This window comes from Silene latifolia, chromosome 9 (genome assembly GCF_048544455.1).
Source record: "Silene latifolia isolate original U9 population chromosome 9, ASM4854445v1, whole genome shotgun sequence".
NCBI lineage: Eukaryota > Viridiplantae > Streptophyta > Magnoliopsida > Caryophyllales > Caryophyllaceae > Silene > Silene latifolia.
This window is the reverse complement of record NC_133534.1, coordinates 125686022-125707489: the sequence shown is the minus strand read 5'-3', so window position 1 is coordinate 125707489 and position 21468 is coordinate 125686022. Positions and strand designations below refer to the sequence as shown.

The window sequence follows — 21468 nt, the reverse complement described above, 5'->3', positions numbered from 1 at the left end:
AAGAATTATAAACAAAACCCTTGGTCAAAACATAATGAAAACCGTCACACTCGCTGAACCGGTTTACTCGGTCAAGTGCACTCGGCCGAGTAACACACACTCGACCGAGTACCAACCAAGTACTCGACCGAGTACTCCAACTAAAATACGGAGTATTACAGTCTTCCCTCCTTAAAAAGAACTTCATCCTCGAAATTCGCACCAACTACAACCAACAACACCTAACATCACATATATTAACACAATATAACTCATACTCATAATATAACCCATATGCATAACTATTAAAATCTATGCTAACTCATATAGACTTGAGTAAACTCGGGTTGTCACATTTTATCCCCCATAAAAGAAGGTTACGTCCCCGTAACTTAACTCATATAAAACCCCACAAGCCGCGCGATATCATGGTCCTTCCATACAGATACAATTCATAATAAAACATATAAACAACATATGCAACTATACAATTCTAAATAAAACATATAAACAACATATACAACTATAGTTCGACCATACACGGAAGCTATCATTCGATATAATAAACATGTTACCGCATTGTTTGAAGTAGTAATTACTAATGGAAATCCAAATAACCACATAGAAAAACATAGCATCACATTACATCTCCCTAAAAAAACAAACTTTGTCCCGAAGTTTCTTATTCATCTCATATACCTACAGACCCCGGGGTTTAGTGATGCACCACCAACATCTTTTACGATATAACAAACCACAATCGACCACATAAGGTCAATATTTGTGCTCATCTGTCATATTTAACCCGTTCCTAGGAGATTGTAAATTATCAAATCATGTCACATTTCAGTAACAACTCGTGAAGCCCCAATACAAGCCAAAGCTCACTTAGCCTACTAATACCAAAAGGACGAGACCAAATCACTGTTTATGCACATATAATCGAACAATAAACACATGAAATAACACAACCTTTAATTACATATCAATGTTATACTAGTTCAACTAACTGAATGTAATACCCTGTATTTTAATTATATTTTATAAATCATATTTTATAAATGATATTGATTAGTTATATTTATTAATTATAATAATTGAGGATTATGTTGTTAGATAGAAATAATTAATAAGATAATAGAAAAACGAGTCGGGATGACGATTGAGAAATAACAAAATACGATAATTTATAGAATAATAATACTTGATAATTATGTTATAATTATAATAGTAATACTACTAATACTAATAAGAATAATATAAGTGTATGGTATTAATATTATGGTAAATTACATATTTCCTAATTAATTTCTTATAACCTCAACCTACCTATATAAATAGTTGAAACCATAGACCATATTATTCATAATAAATCTGAAGAATTCACAAAGGGGGAGTATTAGGATCAACGTTGGATATTCAACTAACTTCGCTAATTAACTCAAGGTAAGACCGTCTCACAATTTAATGTAATGATTTTATAACTTAAACAACTCGTAATTTAAACCGCCTCTACACTAGCTGGGACCGTGACCTTGGCCGTGGGACACCAGGGGGTGACCAGACCCACGTTAGACCGTCGTTGACCGTCTGGGAGGGGGTGGTTGACCGGAGTTTGTGGTGGTGTTTGTTAGGTTAAAACAATATAAAGACTCGGTTTTTTACCCTACTTCGACTATGATGGACCTGACCTGGGTTAGGGTTGGTACCAGGGGGAGTATTTGACCTTTATGGGTGGTCGTGGGTGGCTTTTGTTGGTGTTTTGCGTGGTGGTTGCTGGAATTACGAGTTTAGGGCAAGGATGTTGTTTACCGGTTTTATACCCTTCCCCGAGACTTGCTTGACTAGAAACTGGGTTGTTTGGGTTCGTGGGGGTTAGTTGGTGCTGGTGGTGGAGGTAGGATGGTCTGGGGTGGTGGTTTGCGTAGGTAGTGGCCGGAGTTGAGCGTAAACAGAGGAAAACAGGGGAAGGATGTCACCTTCTTAAGACGGGAACCGTGGCCGTGTTGGTTGCTGTACCGGGGAAAGGGGACCACCTCTAGAGTCACCATGGGACAGAGGTGTCAACGGTGGTGTCCAGATGTGGTAGTGGTGGCTGTGGTGATGTTGGTGGGGTGCTTTGTATGCGGTGGTTGTTGATGACGGGTTTTCGATAAATTGGTAAAGGTCGTGGTGATCGTTGCTAGGGCTCGTATTTTAGGCTAAGGGTGGTGGTTTTGTGAGGATTGGTCAGTCGTGGTAGGGTGGTTGGTCACGGTGGGGCTGAGGTGATGGTGTGTCGTGGGTTGTTTGGGGTGTGGGTGACGGGTGACGGGTTTTTACACGGGTTAATTGGGGATGGTGTAATACGGTTTTCAAACCGTGTTGTAATTGTGGGGTGTGTTGATATATGACGTGGGTCATCACAAGTTGAGTGGGTGACTCGGGTTTTTAATTTAATCGGGTTTTAGAATATCGTAATATTATAATTAATAATAAGTAATTAATGTATAATTGATATTGAATTATAAATAAAGTATAAATAATTAATATGGGATAAATTATTATTTCATTAGGTGACGGAGTTTTGAGAAGCTTTGTTAATTGGATTGCAATTATTCGAATTTGCTTGTGATTGGAGTATTTGCTTGCCAGGTAGGGATTATCCTACTCAACTTACATTTATGAGATTGTTAATTGTTTATATATATGTGGTTGATTTATATATTGAGATTGTGATTATGAATGTGGAATTGAGAAGATGGAGTTGGGTTCTTTATGAGTATTGGCGATTATTGTATTTTGATTGAAGGGACCGAACTGCTAGTCCTTGTGAGTTATTATTGGAAGGGACCGATATACCGCTAGTCCTTGGTTATTATTTGAAGGTACCGGTCTGAGCAACCGCTAGTCCTTGTGGCGTCGGTTGATCAGCCGCCCCCTCGTAGTCTCTTCTCTAGTAGGCTCACTACTAGGGAGATGTGCACATTCGGAGCTGAGGAAGCGTTAAGACGGAGTTTGGGAGGAGTAGAGGTGATTGGAGTATAACATAAATGGTTGAAGGTTATGGGTGTTACCATAACATGCGATTATTTTGGCTGAGTTGGATATATTATTATTGTGCGTTGTTTAGTTAGTCCCTACTCAACCTCGTGGTTGACCGTGTATTCGTGAACACCTGTGATGAACCATAATGGGGAGCAAATTTGACAGGTACTAAAGATTAGCTGACTTGGGAGCTATGGGATGCGTGAGGACTTGACCAGTCTACCTAGAAGTTTAGACCACATAGATTATTTGATCACTTTATTATTTCTGTTGCGAGTTGTAATTATTTTATATTAAGTTTTAGTTGGTTAAGTTGTAATAAACATGTAATCGTTAAGTTTTAATTTAAAGTACTTTGGTGAGTTGGGCTTTGTTATTCACTACCTCGGGAAACCGAGATGGTAACAGTCTTATTTATTTGGGAATGTCTAGCTAAAGGCTCCTGGATAAATGGGGGTGTTACACCGAACATGCTTGACTTAATTATTATGTTACTAATCATGCTTTCCGACATAGTTACCAATTTCATCGCAGTTATCAAGAATGCACAGGGGATGTAAACAACAAAAGCCATCTTATCGTTACTCATGCTTATTACTTTCATTAAGCTGTACATACATAGTATAAGTTGCTAATTCTCACTATTACGCACAAATTTGTATCCACAATAGTACTACTTGGCAAATAAACTAAAATATGCACTTCAATCAATTATACATATATAACCCGTAATTCCACATCATGTTCAAACTCGGTACCCACACATGTTCGAATTATTACTACACACTTGTTTACAAGCACAATACATACTAAGACAATCATCATTTGCATCGTGATTAATAACATGTTCTATGTCAACTCATGTGGATCACAAAATTAAAAGAAAGTGCACACTTCAACACCAATATATTACCATCAGTTAACTATCATTCAGCTGCTTACGTCATCACATAAACCATCTATTTGCACCGTCAACCATATATTGTCATATCACTAGACATGCTAGACTAATCTTATACAAATAAATCACTTAATACTTCCGTTTCAACATATTAGCGTCTTATTTGTATGTCTACTCCAATTACATGATAATTACTAACACCATTAACTCATCGTACTTTACTCATGGACTATTATATGAATTACCTCATTCTACAACGATTCATTTAACACCTGTTGTGTTCTATCCCATATTCATACCGATAATATAATAATCAACCATGTAACATATTTGACTCGACCAGACTCGTTAGCTTAGGTAACCACAATTTACTTGCACGTAATCACACTTGTCACTATCTATAATATGTGCAACAATCAATCCACTTAATCAATCCTAACTATCATTCATGTTCATGATATGTGCAGACATCGTTATGTAATAAGTGACATATAAGACACGACACCCCCAATCTTTCAATGTCATCACTTATTCCACATAGGCTTATAGGTTAAGCTACTTATAATGTCACATAAACATGTTGCCAAAACATAGAAAGTAAGACATCGAAATTCATAGTATAACCTTTATAGAAACTTGTCATCAGACACACATTCATAGGCACTATAAAGCATGCTATAACTTCCAGAATCGCCAATAAATAACAACTTAACGAATACACGAGTTTTTAGACTTTTTAGAAAATACAGAGAGTCATGGAATAGGGAGAGTTGAAATTAGGTTCAGTGCACAAATAATCAATTTATAAGGATTTTCCCAAACCGACGGGTCAAAACAGATTGTTATCAGCAATTTGTCACGTTTCAAGGTCAACTTGCAAAAATCATAATTCATTAATGACATTTCCATATCAGGTGAGGTTTATCAATCTGGAAACTTCTACGAGTCTACTAATTAGGGGAGTTGAAATCACTCAAAAATCATGTATACATATAAAATGGCAAATTGTAAAAATTGGTTGGTCGAAATTAGTATTGTGCAGTAACATTCTGACCACTGTTTACTAAAATATTTATTTCTCTTAATCCGTAACTCGTATAGGCATGAGACCAGCGACAATTGAAAGCTAACACATAGACTAACACATATAAAAAAATTTAGTTAACAAATCTTAAACATGTATAAAATAACAGCCAAAACAATTAAGAGGCAGAATCTGAGAAATAAACCATCTTTCAATCTTTATTCCTTGCAATTCTTTATGCTACTGTACTTGTCTTCCCCATGTACTTAACCAAGCATTTATCAAACACAAAGTAAAAAAAAAAAAACTTAACATCACGTAGTACAATTGGTCATAAGATTCGGTCACATAAAACAAACTCGGTCGAGTACATGACATACTAGGTCAAGTACACGATACTCGGTCGAGTAATGAGACTACTCGGCCGAGTTCACGACTCCAGAAGCTGAACAGACTTATCACAGATAGATTACTCGGCCAAATATGGAATACTCGGTCGAGTATGAAAGATACTCGGCCGAGTAGGGACTACTCGGTCGAGTATAGGCACAGTTCTCAGCAACGTCCAGTTTTCGTAAAATAGTCATATCTCACTCGTTACTTGGTCAATCTGGGCGTGTGACCTATCGTTAGAATCGTAAGAAGACAAGCTATCACCTCCAATTAGAATTACAGCCATATCATTTCTATAACTCTATTTATGATAGTTTTAAGACAGCTCTTCCATAATCGGTCTTCATACAATCAAATTTTTCTAAACCAAAACAGTTTGAACATGCATAAGGCAACAACAACAACTCAATACTTCAACAAACCAGTACATAATTGAACTCTTATCATACTCACATGAAAATTTACACACAACATTCGTATATATAGACGCATGCCCTTAATCACATGCTACTACCAACAAACCAAACATTAACATCATCCTGCTCATTTCTACATGAACCACTACTATTTTGAAAGCCACAAATTAAACAGGTAACATGCTCGACATATATCTTGTTCAAGATCTATCGTATACAAATTCACAATTCATCCTTCATATATTACCATGTTCCAACACTTTCACCATCCTTCCAACAACTTCACAAGACTCACGTTATAGGTATCAAACATACATGACTCAAACATACAACAGCTTCCCCCCCCCATATGACCGGCTTGAGATCGTAAGGGCCTTAATACGACTTCGGGACGTCTCCCAAGTCTATGCGGTAGCTCCAAACAACTCTCCCCGGGTTCATTTTATTTAGACTCCCTAAATTCATTGGGTTCATTTGTTTCAGGTGCCGGAATCGCCGGCTCTATTACCACTTTGTAACACCCCCTCATACCAAGATACCTTACCAAGGATTACCCTAGCATGAAAGACTGTTACCATCTCGGTTGCCCGAGGTAAGTATATATCAAAAGCAACAATCCACAAACACATCTATTAAAGTATTAAGAGTTAGCGATTACATTATTTCAGACCAACTCAAAATAAAAGTACAAGGTCTCAGTACAAATGAAATCTAAGACATCTAAACTCATAACAGCGGAAACTAGACTTGACGTGATGACTCCCCATGACTGTCCCATAGCTAAACATCTGCATTACCTGTCATAATCTGCTCACCATCTCTGAATGGATCACCGCAGGTTTTACAAACAACAACACGGGGTCAGTTACTGAATAAATAAAGTAAGACAAATAAACAATGTAACCGGCTGATCATCCTCCATCCCCGGTCTCCCGATCTCACACAGTAACCGACTACACACCGAAGTGTGTAGCGCTGCCAGATTACTCATCGCAACAGGTAATCCTCGCCGCCAGTGGGTGACCGCAGCCCATCCCCCACCTAGTCCAGCTCATCAACGAGCGACTAACAATCCCTGTCCCTTAATGTGCACATCCCCTCCCGTGACGGGTTCCACGGAGGGCTAACTAGAGTGTGAAGCCACTGCCGCAAGTGACTCCACCACAATCACACACACAGCGTCACAGCTGTCACAACACCACAACCGTCATAACAAAACCACACCAACACCGTCACCACAACACCCATCCTCCGATGATCAGCATATAACAACAATTATGAAACATAAGTAATCTCAATCAATTAACAGTACTGAGTAGGAGAAACCCTACCTTTTCGCAATCCAAGCACACACAAGAAATCAATTATGATCCTTCACATATCCATCACCTACATAACATAATTATGTGTAATTACCACCAACTCAAACAATTAATAATTCACATAACCTAGACTCATCATAACTTAATAGGAATATCAACTTAAAGAACAAACACGACTTTTCCTGATTTTCCAGCACATGGCAGACTCGGTATAAAATGCATAACTAATTACAGAAAAATCGAATTGATGCAAGGCCAATTGGATTGGAACTCCATGAGTCTTAGATACAAATTATATCTAACGTATTTTTCTCAAATTCCAAACTTATCAAAGGTTTCCAGACTGATTTCCAAAAGCTGACAGAAACCGTCGCACAAAAAGTATTGATTCATAAAACGAGTTTAAAACATTATTTTTCATTAATTCCAATCCTATTGTCATCTAGACTCTAAAAATATGATGTATGAAAAAGCCCCATAACTGAATCGACATATAAATTAGGGTTTCAAATCATTTTCCACAACCAAATCAGATTCGCGGACTTTTCAGCGACATGTTCATAGATAAATCACCTAGGACAAACCATAAGGAATTTAACTACGAAACTTGATATGCATAAACTAGAATTCAAATAAACAGGACTCTATTTTCAAACTTTTCAAAGACGAAGATTTTAAAATAGTATAAACAATTGAATGAGATCGACTTACAAACAGGGAAATCGAATTAGGTTGAAATCGGTGAGAAATCTTCAATTAAATGAAGGGCTCGACAAATCCTCTTCCTCTCTCTCTCTCTCTAGGTTTAGAAATAATTTTATAGATGTTCAAATAATTTTAGAAATAACTTAAGAGTTATAAACAAAACCCTTGGTCAAAACATAATGAAAACCGTCACACTCGCTGAACCGGTTTACTCGGTCAAGTGCACTCGGCCGAGTAACACACACTCGACCGAGTACCAACCAAGTACTCGACCGAGTACTCCAACTAAAATACGGAGTATTACAGCCTGTCTCAATCCATACGATATTTCTGATCATATGGGGAGTAGGTTAAGTACAGGTTGTTTGGATAGCAAGCGGAAGACGGGACGAGCTTGATGAGTCATGAGACGAGTATAGTTGATTAGAAGAGTAAAATTGTAATGAGTTGTATTTTATTCATTTGTTTACGTTTATGTAATTCATTAAACATTACATTAAATAAAATGTTCTTTGATTGAGGTTTTGAAACACTAACTCGGGAAACCGATATGGTAATGCTTCAATGATCTTGACCGGATAATTGGGGTGTTACAACTATGACTTTCAACGCTCAATCCATATCAATCAACATATGTTGATCAACAAGGAAATTAGAGTGGTCGAATCATATCATTTATCCTAGATTGATCAAGAAAGCTACTACAGTAAAATTTGTGTTGAGTTCGACCTTTTCCATTAACTTGGCATATAAATACGATGTAGATAATTAGACATTTTAATGTTTGATACTTCGCTAATATTTGATGCAGTTTATTATTTTAATGTTTTTTTTAACTTTGCGTGACAGGCATTTTGTGTCAACTTATATTTTGATTTAGAAATTTCTATGTATATTCGTAACATGGTTTATCCCTTAATTTGTACCCGTTGGAAATTATGAATATATATTGTGATAGGCAAGTTGAAAATGATAGTTTATGGTTACTTTGCTTAAATATTTAAGACATGATTATAAACATGATACTCTGTATACGAAGGTGTAAACATGTCTTCACAATAGTAATAAAGTATGAAAAGAAGAGTTAGCTCAAGTAGTAAGAGCACTCTTGGGATTTGATTTCCATCTGCGACAAAGTGTGCACATTTGGAATATATGTTGTCCAAACCCTCTCTGTTAGTGGGTCAGACGAGTCCCGTCCATGAACAGCTCTAAGTTCAATAAATATATCAAATATTCGTTAAATCTTTCTCTTACTTAATTTTATCAAATCAAATTTTATATTAGTTTATTATATAAATTTATTAGAGTTATATATTTAAATAAATATGAAATATTATACTAATATATTATTTAAGAGCGATCATTATTATTCACTAACTAAAGTACAAATCTAATGTATTGTGAAATATTGTATCTGTCGGGAATTTTTATTTTATTTATCTCCTTATAGTTTTCATAACCCATTTCATTATCATTAATTTAGTTCATTCAAGTATAATATTGGATGTAATTAAACTTAATTTATTTATTATATTAAAAGTATATATACTTAATGTACAAAAATACAATGACACACTAAAATGTATTTCGCCTCAATTTCTGTCTAGGTTCATGAAAAGTGTTACATACATGAAAATATTTATTAGGTGCATGAAAATTAGTCAAATGTATTTCGCCTCAATTTCTGTCTAACTTATAACTTTTTACCAAGAAATATATTATCTAGACATTAAATTGTACGTCGAATCCAAATATATCGTTATTTTAAAAATAAAGTTTCCTCTCAATTACTGGCTTTTGGCCAATTTTGGCAAAGGAAACTCCTGACGGAAAACCCGTCAGGAACCCGTGTTTTGAAAGTTCCTGACGGTTTTTCCATCAAGACTTTTCTATCAATAATGGAGTTTTGCCTGGTTCTAGGAAGGGGACATCTGACGAGATTTCCGTAAGTAATATTGTATAGTTGACGGATAACGTCAGAAACCCGTCAGGCTGTGATGGCGCCATTGCTTTTTTCAACGCGCGAGTAACCTGTGACGGATTCTGACGAAATATCTGTCAGTATTTTTTACTGACGGAATATCCGTCAGTATTTCGTTAGTTTCCTGAATTATCTGACGGTATGGAAAATCCGTCAGAATTTCCGTCAGTTTCCCGCGTTACTTTTATAGTGTATGGTTCTCACTGGATCCTAAATTTATATATGTACCCCTTATATATCTAAGATGCACTTAATGAGTTATAGACGGAAATTAAGGCGAAATACATTCGACGTACAATTTAATAATATATTTACACATGACATCTAGAGCGTTATAATAATTTTTCGTAATAATACCTAATAATTTTTAATATTATAATAATAAAAAAAATTCGCCTCAATTTACTAAATATTTTTCGTAAATTTTATATTAATTATATAAATTATAATTACAAATAATAAATACGATGGGTATATAAAATATTTAGTTTAATTTTTATCAAGTACATTTAACTAACCTAGTATGTACATTGATCTAATACTAAAGGTACATTGAATATAAGTTAGAAGTACAATTAATAATGATTATATGTACATATTATTTTAATTTAGGTCTTAACAAACATATATATCAAAAGATATGCAAAATTGACAACAAGATGAATGTGTCATAGTGGTAATAGTAAGGGTATTCAAACCAATAGGTTATGGGATCGATCCTCATCAAAGATATTTTTTTAGGTTTGATTTAATAATAAATCTAATGTATAAAATAAAGAAATAAAAAAATTCCATAAATATAGTTAACTAGATGTAGTTAACAATTTAACTACAAATGTTAAATTACTAACCCAGCCTTAAACTAACTAATGGAGGTTAACTTTAGTTTGTCACGTGTCATCACGTAATTGGTTGTGTATGGAAAAACCATACATCATCTTCCTCAAAAGAGAGAATCCAAAAAAAAATTAAATTTATTTGTATTTAAACGACCCGACATTTTATGACAAAAACAAATACTCCCTCCTATTCTACATAAACTTCCCTCTTTCCTTTTTCATCTATTCACAATACCTTCCATATTTCCTTATTTAGTAAAGTTTTATACTTATTTTAATCACCTTACCCCACAACAATACCCCACCTCAACCCACAACAATCATATATTATATTAAAGCATAAACCATCTGCCACGTGTCATCGGCAGATGGCTTCTGCCACATGTCATTTGCAAATTAAGTATTCCATTTCCGTATAATCAACATCATTCCATATTTGAAGGATTTTTACCAGATTTCACAAAGCAAAATGAGTATCTTTTCGAAAATCTATCCCTTTAAACTCATTATCATATATTACCTATAAATCAAAAAGAATCTTTCCTAAAATCCCTAAAATCATTTGCAAAGATGATCATATAACTTACCAAATATTATAACTTTGATTATAATTATCCTTTTCGTGAATTAATATTAAAATTTATTTACATTAGAAGAAATTGAAATACAAGTAATTTTGAAGATAGAGTATGTTTGATGTGTAGGATAAAGCATAAAGATTTGATGATGATTATGAAAGACCGAGTCATCCGTTAATAGCCCCGCTTTCATCTTTTATTCTGTAGAATTTTTGGTAATTTAAATATTTTTCCTATTTTTAAAACTACTCTTCTTCTTTTTTACAAAAATTATTATTTAGTCTATTAAATTTGGAAAGATTTAAAGACGATTTTAATTGTTAATAAAACGATTAAACATTGTGTATTAGTTATATCATTCTAAAATCATAAATTGTAGAATAAGACTATTTTACATATAAGGTAGTCTTTTTATCTAAGAAAATAATAATTTAATGCTATTAGTGAATAAATATGTGTTTTTTATATAATGACAATCACATTGTAAAACCGTTTTACACAGTAATTATGGAAAACCTTATATATAACATTACTATTTGTGAGATGATTACTTTATGAGAGGTTATATTCTATAAAAAAGTTGTTACTATTAATAAATATATTATATAGATAATTAGACATTGAGCAACATTTTTACGAATATATGAAAGTATTGCTAATGGTGGCACAAGAAAAGAATATATTTTTTAATTTCATATATAAATTTGTATCCTTAACGCAAACGTTCAAAAACCGTTTTTATTATTTATAGAAAATATATTTCAGTAAAATGATACTATTTCATTCCATTTTTATCGTCTTACTTTTTATTTTGAGAAAAAAGTTAAGAGACTTGGATAAAATAACAGTTCTACCCCTTTAATTAAAATGAACGGACACAATGTCATTTTGACTAAGGGAGTGGATGAGTGGTAGTTATAGTTTTATGAATAAGATTGGATGTTAATCCATTTAGCATACTAAATTTAAAAATAAGACAATTAATTTGGATTAAATTTTAGAGTATGAATAAGATTGGTTGTTAATCCATTTAATATACTAAATTTAAAAATGGCACAATTAATTTGGATTAAATTTTGGAGAAAATAAGAAAATGAAATGGAAAAGTAATTACTCAAGAGTATTACCAAGACAAACGTATGACAAAAAAGTGAGCCATTTTCGTAACTTAGGAAGCTTGAAATTTATGAGAATATCATTTAGTCTCTTACGGGGTACGAGGTAATTAATCATAAGACTATTGCATCAAAGAATGGAAAAATAGTTAACTAAAGTTGTGAAATAGCTAACCAACCGACCAGTAAGAAAGTGATTAATTTTGTTACAAATACAAATTTGTTTGTTTGTGTAAAAATATAAACGACGAAAATAGAATGAGGTAAATGGGAAAAAAATGGTTTACGACTGGTGAAGGAAATACAAAAATCTAAGAATAAATATTTTTAGCATATAAAGAGTTTAGGCCAATTAAGTTTGAGTTTGGTCAATTTAGATGCTTAGTCTGTATATTTAAGCATATCATTATTTCACACCTAATATATGAACATTAACATTTTAATAACATTGTATACCAAAAAAAAAAAAATTTTAATAACATTTGATCTCTAAGTCCATAATATATATGAGGTCAAGTGTTAACATGACTCAATAAACAAAACTAAGAAAAAAAAAATAGTATTTGACAGACTTAAAAGGCGAATGAATAATGAGCGGTGTTGATGGTGGGAGGTCGTGATAGGGGATGGGTCGCGATGAGTGGGTAATGATGGGGTGAGAAGTCGCATACGGTTAGTAGAAGGATTAGGAATCACGCATAAGGGTAGGGCCGGGATGACGGTTATGCTGGAGGTACGGGACGTAGGGGGCGGTGAAGGCAAGATGGGGTACTAATATAGTTGGAGGACGTGTGATCTGGGGGGGGGGGGGGGTTTCACCACCGCGGCGGATGGTGGTCATTGGTGAATCTCGTGGTAATCGGTCACTGATAGCGAACGCGGCTTCCATATGTTCAGGCGATTTGATATAAGGTAAAGAATTGCGAGAATAACAAATAATAGGGGTAATATGATATAAAAAAATGCACAACAATGAGTGAAATTAAATGTATATTGCCTAAATTAACAGGTTATAAAATACGAGTATCCATTAACTTTATATCCACTTTTCAAATTACCTCTTTCATATGTTAAAAACTCGAGGAAAAAAAAACGCAGGGTACTTCGATTAAAATTAAGCAACACAAACTTATCAAAAATGAGTGGATAGTCAAAGTGAACTATTCTTAAAATTTAGTTATTTACTAAATTAAAAAATACATAAGTTTTTTTTTACTTTTAATAATACTTTCTTTTACTACCCGTGCAGTGCACGGTTCAAAGACTAGTACTTATTTTAATCAACTTACCCCACGACAATACTTATTTTAATCACCCCACACACAATAATACTTATTTTAATCACCTCACCCACAATAATACTCCACAATACCTTCACTCTCTCCAATTACCAACCTCCACTACAATATTTTACCTTATTTTAATCCCTCTCCTTAATTCTAGTGCCTCCATGAATAGGGATGTTTATCTAGAATAGGAGGGTGTATATCTAAATATATAATTCATCGATATAAAATTTTAGGTTATCAAAATAAAATAATTTTTTACAAATTTATTAATTAATTTATTTGGGTTTTTAGTTATTGGATTAGTTTTGTGGATAGAGGGTGGTTACACAACAATTTGTAGTTTTGTACTACCCCTAATATATAATCAAAATCCAAAGCGTCAGGATCAAGTTTATCAGGAAGACGGCCTTGATTACCACGAGCCTTCGTCGTCCATGAGCACCACCGCGTCTCTCCGTTCACTCTTCCTCGGCGTTGACGTCGGCACTGGCAGCGCCCGTGCAGGTCTCTCTCTTTTTTCTCTTTGCTATTTTTACTCGATCAATTCTTGTGATTTGTATTTCAGTATTTCGTCTTTGTGAAATTTTACGATCAAGTAATGAATGCTGTTCTTACTTGTAACTGTCACTTCTCATCTTTAATTCTCTTGTTCATGTTGTGGATTTCACTTGATTTCTCCGCTTACTTGTCGACCTCGATACGATACTCGACTTTTTAACATATTGGTCATTACATTCTTCATTACTGCACTTAAATTAGTTTGTTGACATAACTTTATAGAGCTCTGGATTGGTATAAGATGGTTTCATAGACATTACCTCAATATTGTCGTTGGGTGACCATTGGCATACATAGTACTACCTCCGATTCTTTGGAAATGCCCCATTCACTTTTTGCACAAGGATTAAGATTGTGAGTGGGTGGTGGGTTTCACCAATAAAGTAGGGTGATATTTACTAACAAAACCATGCTTAAATCAGAAATGGGGCAATTTTAGTGAATAGGTAAAAAAAGATTATGGGGGCAATTCCTAAGAATTAGAGGGAGCATCTTGACAAATGGATTAGGATCCGATAGCATTGAAAAATAACTCTTCATCGCGCAGTTTACTCAAATATTGTGGTAAATATACTTTTATTCTTTTTCTGTAAACTCACAAATATATCATTGTATATTCTGTAATCCATATATTACTCTACCAACTATATACAAACAAAACTTTATCAATGTAGGTTCTATAACATTTTCTTTCAAGGTCGATCTTACTTTTCCTTGGGAACATTACCTATGTTACTCCGACACTTCACTTAACTGCCGTGTCGCGTGTCAGACACGTGTCGGACACCGACACGACACTTCGACACTTCAATTTAGACCACAAAACAGGAAAATTCACCCTAAATAGCCGTGTCCGACACGTGTCGGCGTGTCTGAGTAACACAGAACATTACTAAGCATTCGTTTGTTAAGGAGAGATAAATGGCTAAGATAAGAAGTGTTTGCACCATTGTCAATTGGAATAGTAATTTTTTTCTTTGAAATAATGCTCAAAAATAGAAAGTTGTCGTTTTGAAATAACGCTACATTGTGTGGCGCGTTCAAAGTAGTAAACACGCCACTGAACCACGCATGCAAACGGCATAGGAAAAAAACCTGTAATGACCCAAACATGATGCCCATTAGCACCTCTATTAAAAGAAACATGCCACGTGTTGTGGCATGTTTGGATACTCATGTTAGGACCTTTCTAGTCTTACATGGACCGGAATTTAAAAAATTAGGTTTAGTCCGATTCAAAATGACAATTTGATTTGCTTTTGTGCATTATATGAAGTTACTTCTAATGATTTACACTAACGGCAAGCACATTCATGGTTGAAGTCTTGAGATGTCTTTTGTTTTTCTTGCAACTGTCGTTTCATCTAAAAATGCAACCATTCCCATAATGGCAAGTATATTGTAATGATGTGCTAGGTTTTTAGTATTCTGCCTTCTGGTTTGCTTATTAAGTGGTACGTAAATAGTTAAATGTTCAGTAAGTGGTCAATTTCAGCTGTAGCCTGTTGACTATCAGAAATTTATTGCATACAAATTTCAGTCATGAACTTTTTTCTACGATTTTGTACCATGACAGGCTTGTTTGATGAAAAAGGAAAGCTTCTAGGCTCTGCAAGCAGCCCCATACAAATTTGGAAGGACGGTGACTGCATTGAGGTGAGCATTTATTTCGTTTTTTTCGGCTTAACGCAACTTATTCTCTCACGTATTAGCTATGTATGAACAAGTTTATACTAGTCATATTATGTTTTTCTGTAATTCCATTACTTACTCTCAAGATTAGGTTGTCTAAAAAAGTGTGATTTGTTGTGCTTCTTTTCACCAGCAATCATCAACAGATATCTGGCATGCTGTCTGTGCAGCTGTGAAATCGGCTTGTTCCCTTGCAAATGTTGATGGGAAAGAAGTGGTCGGGATTGGATTTGCAGCAACATGTTCTCTTGGTCTGTAATATATCATATTCTTGTATCTTCCGTCATAAAAATATGAGCAAACTTTGCTCCATTCTCCAGCTTTTTCTTGTTTTTATTTACTGTGCAAGCTTAACAGCCAATACATTGTCTTCTTTAATGCAGTTGCTATAGATGCTGATGGTTCTCCCGTTACGGTTTCTTGGAGTGGTGACCCTAGAAGAAATGTTATAGTGTGGATGGACCATAGAGCTGTGAAGCAAGCTGAAAAGATTAATGCCTCCAATTCACCTGTTTTACAATATTGTGGAGGATCCCTTTCCCCTGAGATGGAGCCACCAAAGGTACCTTTTGTCTAATATATTTTGCTATCTTCCATAATTTCGAGATGAGTGATCAACTGTGCACTAAACGTAGGAACTAAAGCCGCCCTACAATAGACTCCGCGTTCATTTGGAACGTTAAACCAGTATGCATGTTTAGAGCAGGATATTGACTGACTTCTTTGCGAGCCTATTTGTCCCAAGTAAACAAGTAAGAGGCATGGAGATACTAGCAAGGATAAGAGTGCCTGCCTTTTTTGGCCATGAGGTTCTTACTGTAACAAATTCACTTTGGTTCCGAAGCATTTAAGAGCAATATGACCCAGAAAATGTGTCCAGTTCTCTTAGTCGTCACTCTATAGGCTTCCACTCTTTCATGATAAGTTTTCTACTTACTATGAAGCTTTAAGTCAAGTGGCTTTTGAAATTTGTTTACCCAAAAAGATAGTCTTTTCAAATACACCATGCAGAAAGTTACAAAGAGTTGGTAGTCTGGTATCACTATTAGCATCTGCTTTTATGACCACAAAATTCCATCAACCTTTTCTCACAACTACCTGAGAGATTGTCCAACAGTTGGTAGCCTGGTATCACTATTTGGTTCTTTGTTGTTGAGGAATATTCTTGTTGAACATCAGTCTAGTATGTGTTTGAGTCTCATACATACTTCAATTTTTAGATGCTATGTAATTAAGATGAAATTTGCCTATAAAACCACTGCCTGGAATTTATAGATGCAGTGTGGTTTTTACTACTTATAGTTTACCTTAGTGAGTTCTTCATCTTTGTTAAATTTATGAGATTACGGAGCAGATATTTTGACTGAGCAGCTGAAATTTTCTCGATTATATTATGTGTTTTCTCACATAGTTTCTTGATTCGGTTTTCTGCTTCTAAGTCCAAACAAAGTCCTTATCATGAGCTTTAAACTGTACAAAAGAGTATGTTTGATTGTACTTCCATGCAGCTTTTGTGGGTGAAGGAAAATCTTAAAGAGTCCTGGTCAATGACATTTCGTTGGATGGACTTGAGTGACTGGCTGTCTTATAGGTAAGAAGAAGTGTTCCTAACTTCCCACTGTATTAAGATGCTTTGATCACCTGTATTTATCATTTATATACTCTGTAGGGCTACTGGCGATGACACAAGGAGTCTGTGCACCACAGTTTGTAAGTGGACATATCTTGGTCATGCGCATCTGGATCAACTGAATGAGACAGACTCACATATGGAAGCTTGTGGTTGGGATGATGACTTTTGGGAGGAGATCGGGTTGGGTGATTTAACGGATGGACATCATGCCAAAATTGGTATCTTTCTGGTTTGGTTTTGTTTCTAATTTGAGTAATTCATCTGTAAGAAACTATCTTCTTACCTACCACCATTGATCATTTTCTGAATAAGGCCCATTGATGTTTGAGGACCAATGTCTGCATTTGTTTTGGTTTCTGTTGAAGCAGTATTTTAGTTTCTCCAAAGGTGATTTGTATGATTAAGCTCATAGATAAATTGATTAATGTCATCTTTTGATATTCAATTTCCTTCTTCAAGGGTAAATGATTGTATGTTAATAAAAATACGAGATACAGAAGCTGCAGCTCACTGTCTGAGGGCCTACTGGCCAGCCCATTTGCGATTTTTAATTATAATGTACTATGTATTTATGTTGAAAGTATTTTGTCTCCAGGTATTGTCCCTTCAAATATAGTTTTTGCAGCTCATTAAAATGTGAAAGAAAGGCTCTCTAACAATCCGAGCTGTCCTCTACCTATGATTTTTTTGTATGATAATAAATGTTAGCTTGAGGATATATTAAGCCATGTTGTTGACTTGTTTTGGTACTTTTGCTAATGTGTAAAGGAGATGGACGTGTTGGAAAATAACCTTAATTTTTATTTTCTTCAGATTTTAGTCCTTTTTAATGGTGTATAGCCTTGTTTAGTGCCTAATGAATTTGTCTTACTCATTGAATCACTCAATTCTCTGCAGGCCGAAGTGTATCTTTTCCCGGGCATCCTTTGGGGTCTGGTCTAACACCAGCTGCTGCAAAGGCAAGACACTTTGTATAGACGAATTTACATTGATTTCAACTACTCCTCGATGTTGATTAAACAATAGCAATGGTTGCGTATTTTTTGGCGGGATTGACAGGCTTTTAAATTATTTTAAATTAGTCTCCTGCTCACAATCCAAATTTCAAGGTTTTTGTGTTTTTCCAGGAGCTTGGTTTGCAGGTGGGAACTCCAGTCGGGACATCTTTGATTGATGCCCATGCTGGTGGGGTTGGAGTCCTGGAAAGTGTTCCATCATCTGAACCAAAATCTGATGGTCAGTTATCTTTGATCCCTTGATTTGTCTGTTAGTCCAACTAACATGTGACAAGCACAAGCTGAATTTGTTCCCAGCTGATGAGAATGAGGAAATTTGCCACCGTATGGTCTTGGTTTGTGGAACATCTACGTGCCATATGGCTGTGTCCCGGATCAAGCTATTCATTCCAGGAGTTTGGGGTCCTTTTTGGTCTGGTACAGTTTCATGACCTGTTTATCATGTAGCTTTCCAAGTTTTAGTTTCTTCTGTGATTGAAGACTTGCATAGTTTTATACTGTCTTAAGTAAATATATTATGCTTATCAAAACAATTAAAATACACATTTGCACTTCTTAAACATGAAAACTACCGCCATAATAATAGCCAAAAGGAAAACAAGGCTCCTTCATTGGTAAATAATACTAGTGTGTGCCAAACTGCCAACACTCCATTCTTCTTCATCTTTGTTAATCCGAATTCTTAACCAATTTTGTCTCCCGCACGTGTTTTGAGTTTCTTTGTGCCATGCGTTTAAAACGGGAGCAAAGAGGTTCGTCTACGTGAAATACTTGTTTGTATATAGGATATTGATTAGTTGCTTATAATCTCTCATTTGAGTGGTGATTGACTGATTGTGCAATCTCTTGTCTACTGTTTCAGCCATGGTGCCTCAATACTGGCTTACAGAGGGTGGTCAGAGTGCGACTGGGGCATTGTTGGATTACATTATTGAGAACCATGTCGCCTCTCCTCACCTTGCAAATCGTGCTGCTTCTCAAGGTATGGTAGTGAACTAGTGATTAGTGACAACTCTTCCTTCCTTGTTGTTATCACAATCTTTTTATTAGTTTTGTTTTGTGACTGATGTCCTGCTCTTTTTTTTACTTCTCAGCCACCTCAGTGTTCGCTCTACTGAACAAGATGTTGGAATCAATGGTTGAGGAGCAGGATTCTCCATTTCTTTCCGCTTTGACAAAGGATTTGCATGTACTTCCTGATTTTCATGGGAACAGGTGTCTAGCAGTGTACAAACTTTCCACGCTTGATTCATTATTCCTGAAATTCCTGTCTAGCCTAAAGCCGATTCATTTCCAATTTCTCAGGTCTCCTATCGCTGATCCCACTGCAAAAGGAATGTTCTGTGGTCTTACACTTGACACAAGTGAAAAACAACTTGCTCTACAATATCTTGCTACAGTCCAAGGTATTGCATACGGTACACGCCACATTGTTGAGCACTGCAATGCTAATGGTCACAAGGTAAGTTCTTTATATGAGATTCTGAATCTGGGATCATTGACACCCTGATGGATATTTTTTGAGTTGAAGTATTAAAACAGTAGAAAATGTTGGTAAAAGCCAAATGATACTTGTATGAAATTGTAAATGTAAATATTCTCGTAGGAGGTCCATGAGTCTGACCCACGCTTCCACGAAAAAACTTTCTTTAGTTGTGGCCTTCTCTATTTCAAGCTTGCTAATCATGTAACTTTCCTTTGTGTTACAGATAGACACACTTCTGGCCTGTGGCGGACTGGCAAAGAATTCTTTGTATGTTCAAGAACATGCAGATATTATTGGTTTGTTATCGAGACTCCTCTACTGAAATGTGTGCTGATTATGTGGTTTCACTGGATGCACTGGTGTTACTGATCTTTATTTCTATAACTTGACAGGATACCCAATAATTCTCCCAAGAGAAAATGAGTCGGTTCTCTTAGGTTCTGCCATTCTCGGTGCGGTCGCAGCAAAGAAGTATCCAAGCCTTCAGGAGGCGATGAAGTCGCTCAATGCTGCTGGCCAGGTAGTAGATTTTGTCTAGTGAGATAGGAACTCATGTTTAATGATGGTCATTAATAAACATATTTCTTTGTCTCCCTTATTTCAATGCTTCTCCTGATTGTTACAGGTTGTTTATCCATCGAAAGATCCCCAAGTAAAGAAGTATCATGATGCCAAGTACAAAATTTTCCGTGACCTTTATGAGAAACAGTTATCATATCGATCAATCATGGCAGAAGCTTTGGCGTAGATGAAATTCGACTGCAACGAATAGTTGGATTTTGCAGCATCATATACCCATAAAGATGCTGTAGAGAAATTGCTATTCTAGTTTTTTGGTGACAATGCTTTCCATATTCTCCGCTTTTTCATAGGCATAAAAATACGAGATAAAACTAAAGTGTAAATAAAGTGGTAACCAAGGATTCAACATTCAAGGTATAGAGAATACCCTTTTTTGTAATCTTTTAACCCGGAATTCAGTAATCATAATCATGGTTAGTTCAAGAGAATTTATTGTTATTTTTACTATGATGACACTGTCTTCCATTGTAAAGGAGACACGGACTATCATCAAAACACGGGTTCACCCATTAACGCACGGTCGCCATCTCTTGTGAATGTTATATTTCATTTGTTATTATTGTATTGTAGTACTCCATAATAGTCACCAGTTATTAATCCTAAAAAATCGTTAAGAGACGCTAACCCTGAAAATGGTGACTGAACCTTCTTACTTTGGCTAATCGTAAAATCAAACATATTAAGTTTAGATTGTAGTGATTAGGTAGTGAAATTAAGTCCCTTGCTCCAAATCTCACGAGAAATTCAATTTTCAGTACAATAAAAATTCAAATAGTTTATGTTTTATTTAAAAAGGCTCAATTTTTTTTTCAAATGTAGACAAAGATTTTTTTTTTATTTTGAGAAAATGGAAATTTATGTTTTTTTTTTATGTTTTTTTTTTTCAGAAATCGTTACCTTTTTTTTAAATATTAGACAATCAAAATTAT

At 35.1% G+C, this 21468-nt stretch overlaps 1 protein-coding gene across 1 annotated transcript; it reads left to right on the top strand.

Moving 5' to 3' along the window:
• The first annotated feature begins 13885 nt into the window (after window positions 1–13885).
• Window positions 13886–20967, top strand: LOC141600048 (uncharacterized). Its single transcript, XM_074420220.1, has 15 exons — window positions 13886–14076; window positions 15707–15786; window positions 15956–16073; window positions 16206–16384; window positions 17331–17413; window positions 17492–17673; window positions 18353–18414; window positions 18583–18691; window positions 18769–18888; window positions 19334–19453; window positions 19566–19686; window positions 19777–19933; window positions 20181–20253; window positions 20350–20477; window positions 20583–20967. The coding sequence occupies exons 1-15, from the start codon at window positions 14007–14009 to the stop codon at window positions 20703–20705; spliced, it is 1725 nt and encodes a 574-aa protein (XP_074276321.1). The 5' UTR covers window positions 13886–14006; the 3' UTR covers window positions 20706–20967.
• Window positions 20968–21468: the final 501 nt, after the last annotated feature.

Coding starts and splice junctions, on each gene's coding strand:
- LOC141600048 (XM_074420220.1), top strand. CDS start 14,007: ATGAGCACCACCGCGTCTCTCCGTTCACTCTTCCTCGGCGTTGACGTC. Junction 18,889..19,333: donor TTGGGGTCCTTTTTGGTCTG/GTACAGTTTCAT, acceptor CTACTGTTTCAG/CCATGGTGCCTCAATACTGG. Junction 20,478..20,582: donor CGCTCAATGCTGCTGGCCAG/GTAGTAGATTTT, acceptor TGATTGTTACAG/GTTGTTTATCCATCGAAAGA.